The sequence below is a fragment of the Tachypleus tridentatus genome, chromosome 10 (genome assembly GCF_004210375.1).
Source record: "Tachypleus tridentatus isolate NWPU-2018 chromosome 10, ASM421037v1, whole genome shotgun sequence".
Classification (NCBI taxonomy): Eukaryota; Metazoa; Arthropoda; class Merostomata; order Xiphosura; family Limulidae; genus Tachypleus; species Tachypleus tridentatus.
Genome location: NC_134834.1, coordinates 3,259,122 through 3,273,555, shown reverse-complemented (window position 1 = coordinate 3,273,555; position 14,434 = coordinate 3,259,122). Strand labels below are relative to the sequence as shown.

Here is a 14,434-nt window from a genome sequence, read left to right as displayed (position 1 = left end):
TTTTTGTTTATCTGGGACTTATGCACCAGATAGGCTAGTACTTTGCTTAGTAAACGACAACCAAACAACCAATCAATGTGAAGAGTAATCCATTCACTGGATTTTAAGTCGACAAAATGGTCCGACAAATTTCTTAATTATAATTTGAATGTAGGTATTGTGTTACTAAGGTACCAGTGAATGAGTTTGTATTTAGTGACAAGACTAAAATATCACAACATCATTTAGCGCCTGTATTAGAGAACGTGCTAAACACGTGACTTAACCACAGTTCTTTCCTTTGTTAGGCCCGGCATGACTAGATGTGTTAAGGCGTTCGACTCGTAATCTGAGGGTCACGGGTTCGAATCCTGACTGCCTCCATGTCTATCGATATGAACACTTTAAGTTAAATTATTATAAGAGATGTTTGAAATACCAATATGTCTAGAGTCCTGGCATTATGAACAGTTTTAGTTAAACAGATTTTTTTGAAAGACTAATGTGTCTGGAGTCCTGTCGATATGAACAGTTTTAGTAAAACAGATTTTTTGAAAAAGACTAATGTGTCTGGAGTCCTGTCGATATGAACAGTTTTAGTTAAATTATTGTAAAGATTTGTTTAAATACCTATGTGTCTGGAGTTCTGTCGATATGAACAGTTTTAGTTAAACAGATTTTTTTGAAAGAAATGTGTCTGGAGTCCTGTCGATATGAACAGTTTTAGTAAAACAGATTTTTTGAAAGAAGACTAATGTGTCTGGAGTCCTGTCGATATGAACAGTTTTAGTTAAATTATTGTAAAAGATTTGTTTAAATACCTATGTGTCTGGAGTTCTGTCGATATGAACAGTTTTAGTTAAACAGATTTTTTTGAAAGACTAATGTGTCTGGTCCTGTCGATATGAACAGTTTTAGTAAAACAGATTTTTTGAAAGACTAATGTGTCTGGAGTCCTGTCGATATGAACAGTTTTAGTTAAATTATTGTAACAGATTTGTTTAAATACCTATGTGTCTGGAGTCCTGTCGATATGAACAGTTTCAGTTAAACAGATTTTTTTGAAAGACTAATGTGTCTGGAGTCCTGTCGATATGAACAGTTTTAGTTAAACAGATTTTTTGAAAGACTAATGTGTCGTAGTAGTCCTGTCGATATGAACAGTTTCAGTTAAACAGATTTTTTTGAAAGACTAATGTGTCTGGAGTCCTGTCGATATGAACAGTTTTAGTTAAACAGATTTTTTGAAAGACTAATGTGTCTGGAGTCCTGTCGATATGAACAGTTTCAGTTAAACAGATTTTTTTGAAAGACTAATGTGTCTGGAGTCCTGTCGATATGAACAGTTTTAGTTAAACAGATTTTTTTTGAAAGACTAATGTGTCTGGAGTCCTGTCGATATGAACAGTTATAGTAAAACAGATTTTTTTGAAAGACTAATGTGTCTGGAGTCCTGTCGATATGAACAGTTTTAGTTAAACAGATTTTTTTGAAAGACTAATGTGTCTGGAGTCCTGTCGATATGAACAGTTTTAGTAAAACAGATTTTTTGAAAGACTATTGTGTCTGGAGTCCTGTCGATATGAACAGTTATAGTAAAACAGATTTTTTTGAAAGACTAATGTGTCTGGAGTCCTGTCGATATGAACAGTTTTAGTTAAACAGATTGTTTTGAAAGACTAATGTGTCTGGTCCTGTCGATATGAACAGTTTTAGTTAAACAGATTTTTGAAAGACTAATGTGTTTGGAGTCCTGTCGATATGAACAGTTTTAGTTAAACAGATTTTTTGAAAGACTAATGTGTCTGGTCCTGTCGATATGAACAGTTTTAGTAAAACAGATTTTTTTGAAAGACTAATGTGTCTGAGTCCTGTCGATATGAACAGTTTTAGTTAAATTATTGTAACAGATTTGTTTAAATACCTATGTGTCTGAGTCTGTCAATATGAACAGTTTCAGTTAAAGATTTTTTTGAAAGACTAATGTGTCTGGAGTCCTGTCGATATGAACAGTTTTAGTTAAACAGATTTTTTGAAAGACTAATGTGTCTGGAGTCCTGTCGATATGAACAGTTTTAGTTAAACAGATTGTTTTGAAAGACTAATGTGTCTGAAATCCTGTCGATATGAACAGTTTCAGTTAAACAGATTTTTTTTGAAAGACTAATGTGTCTGGAGTCCTGTCGATATGAACAGTTATAGTAAAGAGATTTTTTTGAAAGACTAATGTGTCTGGAGTCCTGTCGATATGAACAGTTTTAGACAAATTATGATAACAGATTTATGTGTTCGAATAATTGTAAACTCACAGAGGACTAGTTCAGAGCTCATGAAATATGACTATCTCTAATACGATTATCATACAAATATTATTTAATGAACTTTGTGATTCGTAAATTGAATTGATTGAACTGTGTGATTTATTTTTATAGTGTTTAGGTATGTGATCACGTCTCAGTTTAGTACCATTATTTGAAGGCCAGAGTGTAGGTACAATGATATGTCAGTGACGACAGTTTTATTACTGTGTTATAAACTTCAAAATCTTGAACGTAACAATATTTATTTTAATAAAGTGCTTATCTTCGACAGTTCCAATAAAGATATCGTTGAAATTATCCGCCAGGGTGCACACGAAGAAATGGGTGTGGAAAAACTCCGTTGTTTGTTGAAGGTTTTACCACAGCCAGATGAGGTAATACAGTATACTAGTATTTGTAGTTATATTTACATCTTAACGTGTAGAGTTATTCAGTTGTAGTTGCATCTTAATTGTACAGAGTTATCTACCTGTACTTACATCTTAACGTACAGAGTTATCTGGTTGTACTTACATCTGTACGTACAGAGTTATCTACCTGTACTTACATCTTCACGTACAGAGTTATCCGGTTGTACTTACACACTAAAGTGTAGGGTTTTCTATAGTTTCAGACTTGAATAATAACCATGAGGATATAATATGTGGACTTTTCCAAAGTAATCTGTTGAGTTACTTCATGAAAATCTAATTGGGGACATCACTTGCAGAATATATACTCACATCTATTACAGTTCATGTCTGACAATCACATAATACAAAGATCTTTATTCTAAATCTATGGCACTTGCTTGTAATGTATTGCTTGAAGACAGTGCGACACTTGAACAGAATCAAATATTCATGAATAACCAATTTTTGAAGTGGATAAAAATATTCCTTAGATTATTATTCAACATTGTAAACACTGTAAGCACTTCAATACTGCAAACACTTCAACACTGTAAACATTGTAAAGCACTCAACATTGTAAACACCGTAAACACTTTCTATTATCGGTAGTTATTTACAAAGTCCAGATGTCTAAGAATCTGGATCGATCTCCAGTGATGCATTTTGGAAAACCTGGAGTTCCTATAAGGATCATTCTTCCAGATATCAGCCAACATCCTATTTTACATGTGACGTCAGCATCACCAGAGTAAAACATTTTGCACTTCCTCACGAGTTGTATCTTCACATTTCTTACTTATATAATTTTCATTCCCACATTGTGGGCTATGATTAGGGCGCTCGACTCGTAATATGAGGGATTCGAATCCCCGTCACACCAAACACGCTCGCTCTTTCAGTCACATTATTTGTTGACAAAAGAGTAGCCCAAAAGTTGGCGGTGGGTGGTAATGACTAGTTGCCTCCCCTCTAGTCTTACAGTGCTAAATTAGGGACGACTAGCCCAGATAGCCCTTGTGTAGTTTTGCGCGAAATTCAAAACAAACAAACTTATTGAAATAGAGGGATTTACTTTCTTCAGAATTCAAGGATTTACAAAACCACGTATCTGTCTGTTTCACTCACAATATGATTCATTATACTTTCATAAAATATAGCAACAAAACACCTATATTCTTTAGATTCATCCATGAGCCTAAATTTACCTGAGTCCAGAGTTTTTACTATCAAAACAATGAATAAATGGATCAAAATCGTTGGAAATCGGTGGATTCTGAATAACTCTCTAAATCACATTCAGAGCGTGAAGTAACTGAATTTGATGATGAGAAATGTGGAAAGTTTATTCTTCATTGGAATAATCACGAGCATCACTTCAGTTTCGTCTTCTGATGAAAAGTTTTCATTTCGTCAGCTGACTTACCCTTCCTTTTCTGCTCCATGACATTAACGCTGAGAAATGACTCAGACGTAAGACTTTGAGTGGGTGCAGTCATTAATGTGTGAGGGTTACTAACTCATGTGTTTATGTATCATCAACTGATGATACTTTACCGAGTGCAATTGATGATGGGTTTAAAAGATAGTAGCCTCTACAAACTATCAAATATCTTATTTTTCTTTACAGGTTAAAATGTTGCGAGAGTTTCTCGGAGATAGACAACGTCTAGGAAATGCTGAGGATTTTCTGATGGAGTTAATTCAGTTGCCAAGGTAATAATTAGTAACTTTGTGTTTGTTATACAGTCATCTTAATACAATAACTCAGGATGTTTTTTATAATTGGAAGTATTAGTTATAAAGTGAAAGTATTACATATGTTTGACCTTTCCCAAACATATAACCTTTTTTTTCTTGTGGTTAGTTCATTTAGTTCTACAGTTTAATTAATACTTAATAAACTAATGGCCCGGCATGGCCAAGCGTGTTAAGGCGTGGGACTCGTAATCTGAGGGTCGCGGGTTCGCATCCCAGTCGCGCCAAACATTCTCGCCCATTCAGCTGTGGGGGCGTTATAATGTGACGGTCAGTCCCACTATTCGTTGGTAAAAGAAAGTAGCCCAAGTTGGCGGTGGATGGTGATGACTAGCTGCATTCCCTCTAGTCTTACACTGCTAAATTAGGGACGACTAGCGCAGATAGCCCTCGAGTATCTTTGTGCAAAATTCAAAACAAACAAACAAACAATAAACTAATTTTACTGTATCCTGAATTATCAAACTATATTTAAACTACATTAACTAAACACATTTTAGTTAAATTAAACAGTAATTATTTAAATATATCAAAACATATGAAATGGTATCTTTCTGAAAACAAAATTTCATAATGAGATATAAATACTTATATCAATACAATTATTAATGTACTAATACATCATCATCCTTGTCTGAAGTGTAGCTGCCCCTAATTTTAAAGAACTTAAGAGATCCCTCGTCTGAAGTGTAGCTGCCCCTAATTTTAAAGAACTTAAGAGATCTCTCGTCTGAAGTGTAGCTGCCCCTAATTTTAAAGAACTTAAGATATCTCTCGTCTGAAGTGTAGCTGCTAATTTTGAAGAACCAACTTGAGGGAGAGCATCCGACCAGCGCCACATTATTGGCTTCTCTGACTGTTTACACCGAATAGTGAAATTGACTGTCAGTTTTATAACGCGTTCACAGCTACACATTCTGCATCACGGTTTGAAATAAAAAGCTAAACTTGTACATTCTGAGAATGATAAATCTTTTCTGCCAAATCTTGAATAATAAAAATATTTAAAGCATAGAAAAAGTAAACATTTGTCGTCAAAACAAATAACTGTTATTGGACAAGATTACAGAAAACGTCCAGTAGAGTTACTCTAACGATTACATCAGTATTGTTAACATAAAACCACTAGTTATCCTGAATCATTTTACCTACTTGTTACTGTGTGTGCTTTATTGTAGTTATAGATTAAGGGTGGAAAGTATGGTTCTTAAAGAGGAATTTCGGACAAACATGAACCTTGTGAAGCGTTCCATCGAAAGTGTGAAGTTAGCAGCACAAGGTAGAGTACGAACTAACATTGTTCATTTATTGTTTTGTGTTCAGCTATCTCACCTTTCTTACATAGAACACCCTACCTCTGAGTGTGTTTATATTATGAAACTGACACAAGCTCCCCCTAGTGGTGACGCACATATAATAATCAACATTTATTTATGTAAAACGGCTCGTTTGGGTTGAGGAAGTTCACAAAGAAAGAAAGAGGTAACTGACCGGAAGCTGACCACATGTTTAAAGGGGTTGTGTAACTGAGTGTCACAATGTAGAGGGCGTGTTTGAATATATAATTTTATATTATCACAAAACTTTTCCCAACCCAAACGAGCCGTTTTACATATATATATTTTTTCTCTACAAGTGGGTTTTCTCGACATCGCTGTACATCATTTCTGTCAAATCCTTTTTTCTTATCAAGTTTATATAATAGTTGTTTAAAAGTTTTATTTCGGGATTCTGTTGCTACGGTTTAATAAACTGTTTTTTTTCAACCTTGATTGTATTAGAGTTTTCATTTGCTCCGTTAGTTATTGAAACGTCAGTGTAGTCCACTCACAACGGTTTAAATAATGTACTTTTGAGCATTCTTTGAAAAACACCTTGTAACTTCACTTATTATGTCTTCGTTTTAGTGTTTCCTTTGTTCTGTACGAGTCTATACTATTTATTGACGGTTTTTGATAAAAAATGTAGCACACAAGTAATGTGTTTCTGCACTCAAGATAGTACTAAATAAAAACGCTGCTGTGTAGTGAATACTGAAACATCGCTTGACGCAGTAGTTAACCATAGCAGGTAGATTGACCGTCACTGGCTTAACTATATTATAGATTTACAAAGGTCCCAATCTACCTTCGAGTTCTTCCGTTATCCCAAATTCTGTTGTTACTCCCAGTGAAAGTCGTTACGTGCGCCATGTTTGGTCACGCCATCTGTAGTACGGGTGTGATGAGGAATGCAGTTTCGGTGGCCCTGAAAACCTGCTCTTTGACCCTTTCAGTCCACATGTTTGATCCTACAGGAGTTAACAGGACATCTCTACAAAGGTATGTGTTAAATTAATTATTTCAAGCTGAAACGGGAAGTTACGGTTCCAATCACGAACTGAACGTTTTTCAAAACGACCCGTTAATTCTAATAATGATTTATACTGACATATGTAACATTGTTTATTACAGAAATAAAGGTCTCTCACTCGCTTCACGAAATTCTCTACATGATTCTAGTTGCCGGGAACTTTCTTAACGCAGTAAGTTACATTTCAAACTTATAACACTACTATAATTATGTCCAATGTTTTTAAAATTAATATTTTTTGCTTCTGTTCACTCTACCGACAAGTGTTTACAGTAAACAGTGGAATTGTTGCTAGGTGACGTAGGGAAAATTTATTATAATTCAATAATAATTTGTTTTAACTGTTGTCACACTTCTGAGAAGTTAAGATACACCTGTTGAAATAACTTACAGCTATAAACGAACCAGTGTTTTTTAAATGCTATAATTAAACTACTGCCACAAGTATGCTAAAATATACATATGGATTGTGTATATTTATTTCGTCTATAAAAACACACAATAACAAAGTTCAAACGTTTTTGTAATTTATTATTATTATCAGAATTGTGTTGTTTTTAACATGTTACTGAAATTCGCCAGAATGTAATCTACAAATAAGGACTGTTATTAACTATAGGTGACTATAATATTTTTCGATTCTTCAGGGTGGGTACGCTGGTAGAGCTGCTGGTTTCAAGATGAGATCTTTATTGAAACTGACTGATATAAGAGCTAATAAACCTGGAATGAACCTAATTCACTATGTGGCAATGGTAAGGAAACCTTCCAAAGTCGATTTTCATTCATGAAATACTCTCTACACCAGTGGTTCCCAACCCTAAAAGAAATTTAATATGTTCTCGCACCCCTCACAGTAATTATTTATTTAAGAATAAAGGTGAAGGTGGCCAGAACAAACGCGATCTCGCACCCTGGTTGGGAACCACTGCTTTACACTAGGCCTACCGAACACAATATTCACTAACGTAATATCCACCACACTAGGCCTACCGAACACAATATTCACTAACGTAATATCCACCACACTAGGCCTACCAGACACAATATTCACTAACGTAATATCCACCACACTAAGCCTACCGAAAACAATATTTACTAACGTAATACTCTCTGCGCTAAGCCTTAAGAAAACGATATTCACCAACAAGATACCCATCACGGTCGGCCTTCCAAACACAATATAAATTACGTAATACTATTTACGCTAAGCTCTCGGAACACGATATTCCATAACAAAATAGCCTCTATCCTAAGCCTTACAAACGCAGCTTTTACCAGCTAAGTACGCACTACATTAAGCCTTCTGAATACGAAGGGTTTCACTAAAATAAAGTCTTGAGTAATGAGGGTTGGAGACTGCGTTAACTGTAACTGTTCATTTCTGTGTAACGTAGTCTATAAGTATTTTGAGAATTTTTCATCCAACTAATATAATTAAACATCTTAATCCAGTGTGATATAGTCAAGGAATATATCAGATTTCATCAATTTTTTTTTTTTTTAATTTCCAAATCAAAGGATACTTTTTATTTTCTATTTCTCAAAATACACTACATGGCCAAAAGTATGTGGACACTACTTCTAATTAGTGGGTTCGGCTATTTCAGCCACACACATTGCTAACAGGTGCATAAAATCAAGCTTACAGCCATGCAGTCTCCATAGACAAACAATAGTAGTAGAATGGGTCACACTGTGGAGCTCAGTGACGTTTTTCAACGTACCACTGTCATAGGATCCCACCTTTCTAAAAAAGTCAGTTTGTCAAATTTCTGCGCTGCTAGAGCTGCTCCGGTCAACTGTAAGTGCTGTTATTGTGAAGTGGAAATGTCTAATAGCAACAATAGCTCAGCCACGAAGCGGTAGGCCACACGAGTTCACAGAAGGGGACAGCCGAGTGCTGAAGCGCATAGCGCGAACAATCTTTTTGTCCACAGTTGCAACACTCGCGACCATGTTCCAAAGTTCCTCTGGAAGCAACGTAAGCACAAGAACTGTTCATTGGGAGCTTCATAAAATGGGTTTCCATGGCTGAACAGCCACACACAAACCTAAGATCACCATACACAATGCCAAACGTCGGCTGGAGTGGTGTAGCACACTACCATTGGACTCTGGAGCAGTGGAAACGTGTTCTCTGGAGTGATGAATCACACTTCACTAGCTGACAGTCTCAAGAACGAATCAGGGTTTGGTGGATGCCAGGAGAACACTACCTATCTGAATACATAGTGCCAACTGTACAGTTTCATGGAGGAGGAATAATGGTATGGGGCTGTTTTAATGGTTTGGGCTCTTTAGTTACAGTGAAGGGAAATCTTAATACTACAACATACAATGACATTCTAGAGAATTGTGTGCTTCCAACTTTGTGGCAACAGTTTGGAAAAGGCCCTTTTTTGTTTCAGCATGACAATGACCCCTTGCACAAAGCGAGGTCCACAAAGACATGGTTTTCCGAGGTTGGTGTGGAAGAACTTGACTGGCCTGTACAGAGCCCTGACCTCAACCTTATCAAACACCTTTGGGATGAATTGGAATGCTGACTGCGAGTCAGGCCTTCTCGCCCGACATCAGTGCCCGACCTCACTGACGCTCTTATGGCTGAATAAGAGCGAATCCCCCAGCCATGTTCCAAAATCTAGTGAAAAGCCTTCCCAGAAGAGTGGTGGCTGTTGTAGCAGCAAAGGGGGGCCAACTCCATATTAATGTCCATGATTCTGGAATGAGATGTTCAACAAGAACATATGGAGGTGATGGTCGGGTGTCTACATACTTTGGGTATGTAATGTAAGTATAGCGGTATCTGTTTGAAGAATTAGGCCTATGATCTAATGTGGACCTATCAAAAATTAAAGGTACCTAATTCAAGATACAGAAATTTATATTATAATATTAACGTGTGATTTTTGTTATAATATTGTTCATGAAAACCCCTTGATTTTTAAATAATGCTTCAAAGTGTGTGGATTCCAGTTCTTCAGGAGGATTTACCCCCTCCCCCTTTAAATGAATACTTAACCATAATATCAGGAGTAGATTGTACAGTAATTGTTTTATCGTCACGATAACTACCACACAATGGAAACCACAAAGATTTTCTTTTAATGATATAAAAATTTTTGATGAGTACAACGTTTGGGGTCACCAGTTTATTTCTTAAAGAGAAAATCATTTGTTTCGAATTTTGAAACTTCTTTCTCCTGTTGTTGTGAAAATTTGGGATAAAGTCCTTTGTTTCCGTTTTCAAAGTTATTTACATTTAGAAGACCTATTTTAATTAAACACTAATCTACTGAGGATGTAATGAGAGAATGTCGTGTTTACCCTAATCTCACTTACAACTGCAACAGATAATATTAGCATAACCATCATAGATACAATCACAATGAATTTCTAAAGAAAGTTTTAACTTCGCTACTATAAAGGTTTTATTTGTTTCACTGTCGATTACAAAGCTAAACAATGGACTATCTATGTTGTGCCCTATGTGCCTTCAGATTTCCCGCTGAACCAGTGAGGGCACTCGAGAGATATCTGCCATAACCGTTTCTAGTTTAGAAGTGGCACACTAGAGATTTCGTTTGTAATTAAGCGCTAATCCACTCAATGGGCTCTGCGCTTTGCCAACTACAGGTATCGAAACTCGGTTTCAAGCGTTGTAAGTCCTCAGACATGTCGCTGTGCCGCTTTTGGGGGCTACACTGGAGTGATGGCAGCCAACATAATCCATCGAAAACTCTTGGGATACTATGTATCAGCAAAAAGTGGGATTTACTTCTACATTATAACGCCGCTAGGCTGAAAGGGCATTTTTAGCAATGGAATTCAACTTCGCGAACCACAGTACCCTAACCACGAGACAGTGCCAGAGATCCAACCCGCAACTTGTTTAATATTGTATCCAACCCGCAATTTGTTTAGTATTTATGATAAACCAGTATAACGTATCAGGTCATCCCTTTAATAACGTCCGATTTTAGGTTTAGAAAAAGAGAAAGGATTTCAAACACTTTTAATGTTATTTAATCAATAATGTATGTTCCATTGCTATACTTCCTGTCAATGATTCACAAGCTTCTGAATGTCACTTCTATAAAATTATGGTTTGGATGAAAAAAATGTAGAGATGGTAGTTTTGACATCTTCATGTGTTACAAGCTGTTTACCATCAAGATAGTTCTGCAAACTTCAGAATAGATGATAATCAGATGGGACAAGGTTTGGAAAATAATGAAGATGTGGGAGTTTTCCCAGTCTAGCTCTTCAATCTTTACAGATGTGATCCTTGCTGTATGGGACCGTGCATAATCCTGGTGTAACGTAACGCCTTTATGATTGATCAAAGCAGGCCTCTTTTCTTTCAGTGCAACATTCAAGCACTGTAACTGCTGACAATAAAAGTCTGATGTAATCCTTACACTGAGTGGCAGCAACTCAAAGTGGATCACACCAACAATATCACACCAAACGCTTAACAAAACTTTCCTAGGGTGGAGGTCCATTTTGGGCTGTGACTTAGCCAATTTACCTACACTGAAGTATTGTCTGCGTCACTTAACATTTCTGTAATATACATTTTTCATCTCCAGTCACTAACATGTCCAAAAAAGGTGAGTTATGTTCACGAGAGTGAAGAAAAGTGCAAATGTCCACTCTTTCTCTAAGGTTGGCTTCTGTCAAATCATGTGGGACCCATTTTCCAAGTTTTGACACCTTCCTAAGCTGTTGCAGATGACAGTGAACTGTTTAATAAGTTTAATTAAGCTTCTGTACTAGTTCTTCAACTGTTACAGTACAATCTTCATCAAGTGTAGCAAACAGCAAGTCATCATTAAACTCAACAGGACAACCTGAACGTGGCCCATCACTTAAGCTGTAGTCACCTGATCTGAATTACTGAAACCACCTTCGACATTTTCTTTCATAGAGACTCTGAACCATAAACATCTTGAAGGTTTCGTGTAGTATCTATTGCACTATTACCTTTTTTAAACTCATAAAACATTATATGTCTAATGTGCTCCACAGACACATCCATCTTCATAAGGGTTTATTTGATTAATGATCTGAAAAAGTGGAGTTGGGTTAGTTTCTTTTATTTGTCTGAACATTTTTACACACGTCCGCTACATATTTTAGTAATTAAATACTTCTATAAAGACAGAAATAATGAGGCACTTTCTGTATTAAATTTTCGGACACTATTTATGGGATGACCTGATATTTTCTCTTACTTCAAGTTGCCAACAAATATGTTAGTTTATGCACGATTGACTCACGATTTAGTGAAATATTATACTTTACAATTACCTCATTTATATCATGTTTTATTTTATTTCGTTATCTTTTACATATATTATCCTAAACTGTAATTCTTATCTGCGTAGTCTGAAATTATCAATTTATGATTTTAGCGCCATCTCTAGTCAGTGTTATCATAAAATAGATTTGTGATGACGAGAAACCCACTTGTTGAGAAATTTATATAAAACGGCTCGTTTGGGCTGAAAACACTTTACATAGAAGAGCGAACAACGTTTCGACCTTCTTCGGTCTGACGATGACCGAAGAAGGTCGAAACGTTGTTCGCTCTTCTATGTAAAGTGTTTTCTCAGCCCAAACGAGCCGTTTTTGCATATAAATAAAATAGATTTGGTTACAATAACATATTTACTGATTATTTTCAAACAACAGGAAATAATGAAATATATGTACCTTTCTAGCATAACATTTCATTACAGAGTAATAAGTATCAGTTATGTTACTGTCTTATAAAGACAATAGGTGATTTTTCTCTTACGCTCAATTTACTCTGGTATTTGATCAGTTAGAACCTGGGATTTATCCTTCTGCTCATACGTTTTTTTCAGCAAGTAGAGAAGAAAGACCCCACTTTGGTAAAGTTTTCTGAGGAACTACCAAGTCTGGAAGAAGCTACTAAGTAAGTTGTTGTTGTTTGGAGTTTTATGGTGCAAAGCAACTTAGCTAGTTGCACTGAACAACCATTAAAAAAACTGTTAAAATTAACAGTAAAACTATTATAAAGTGTAAAGGAAATTATGTTTTAATAATAGTGGCTCAATGTCAGATCAAACTTAAAACAGAATTTAAAATTAAAAACATTTGTAAAATGGACAGTGCCACCATCGGCAATGACACTGTCCAACGTCAGGGTATCCATAGTAAAAAACATTTTTAACATGGTACCATCGCTTACGGTCGTAACAACGGCATGACAGTAAAATGTGGCTTATCATGACCTGAGTGTCACACAGACCACACATTGGTGCATCAGTCCCAGATAAAACAAAACAATCAGTTAAGAACTGTGACCAATGCGTAGTTTAGTTAGGGACAACTTTCTCTCCGATCCTTATGAAAACAAGATGGCCAAAGTCCAGTAGAGGGTTTTATCTGGAAAACTTTGTTATCACTTTGCTCATTCCAAGTTGACTGTCAACTGGCACAGAGCCGAGCGTTGAACACAGGACTGAAGTCCATGTGTGGAACAGGCACGGCAATGACAGCGACAGAACGGACAGATTCAGATGTGGTATCAGCGAGTTCGTTCAAGCGAATATTGACGTGGCCTGGTATCAGTAAAACTGGATAGGAGTAGATGATAAAGTGAAATGGGTCAGTTGGTTTTGAATGTGGTGAGAACTAATATTAAGTGATTCCAGGGCCAGTAGAGAGGTAAATGAATCAGTATAAATAGTATCATGTATTGTATTACCTTGTACATGATCCAGGGCAAGAGAGAAAGGGTGTACAGTTTGCTAGTGAACACAGAAACTGTAGAGGGATCCTGTGTGCAACCACCGAATCACAACAAATCATCGCAGAGCCCAAAAAAATCACCTGATTTTGAATCATTCATATTAATGGAAATGGAAAGCTGGTTCAAATAGTAGATGGTACTTCCAATTGCAAGTATCTAACTTCCTCAGCCAAAATAAAAAATGGCAGACCATCTCTTCTGAAAATGCATGGCCCACTGCGAAAGGAAATCACAACCCACTAACCTGAATGGATATATCTTCAGTGGCCTTTGAATAGTCTGTTTTGGAGTGGATGTTTCCTCCAAGATGTCTTTAGAATGTAACTTTTGAATAAAAGGGAGACATGTGCCCTAAAGAATTGTCTGATAAAGAATGTAATATCACAACATGAGGTACAGGTATTGAAGAGGTTGAAGTAAATATGTAACTTCAGTACTGTTATGGTGAGGTGAGGTTATTAAATACACTCATTCAGTACTGTTATGGTGAGGTGAGGTTATTAAATGCACTCCTTCAGTACTGTTATGGTGAGGTGAGGTTATTAAATGCACTCCTTCAGTACTGTTATGGTGAGGTGAGGTTATTAAATGCACTCCTTCAGTACTGTTATGGTGAGGTGAGGTTATTAAATGCACTCCTTCAGTACTGTTATGGTGAGGTGAGGTTATTAAATGCACTCCTTCAGTACTGTTATGGTGAGGTGAGGTTATTAAATGCACTCCTTCAGTACTGTTATGGTGAGGTGAGGTTATTAAATGCACTCCTTCAGTACTGTTATGGTGAGGTGAGGTTATTAAATACACTCCTTCAGTACTGGTATGGTGAGGTGAAGTTATTAAATACACTC

General features: G+C 36.3%; 1 protein-coding gene across 2 annotated transcripts in view; it reads left to right on the top strand.

Moving 5' to 3' along the window:
• The first annotated feature begins 2,576 nt into the window (after positions 1-2,576).
• Positions 2,577-14,434, top strand: part of LOC143228640 (uncharacterized) — a 29,135-nt gene continuing 17,277 nt past the window's right edge. The window contains exons 1-6 of one of the 2 annotated variants that reach the window (XM_076459868.1): positions 2,577-2,674; positions 4,320-4,405; positions 5,626-5,726; positions 6,901-6,971; positions 7,447-7,554; positions 12,676-12,746. In XM_076459868.1, the coding sequence (XP_076315983.1) occupies positions 2,621-2,674; positions 4,320-4,405; positions 5,626-5,726; positions 6,901-6,971; positions 7,447-7,554; positions 12,676-12,746 (491 nt within the window). In that variant the 5' untranslated portion in view covers positions 2,577-2,620. The remainder of the gene's footprint in view (positions 2,675-4,319; positions 4,406-5,625; positions 5,727-6,900; positions 6,972-7,446; positions 7,555-12,675; positions 12,747-14,434) is intronic. The other variant, XM_076459869.1, reaches the window with a different exon arrangement.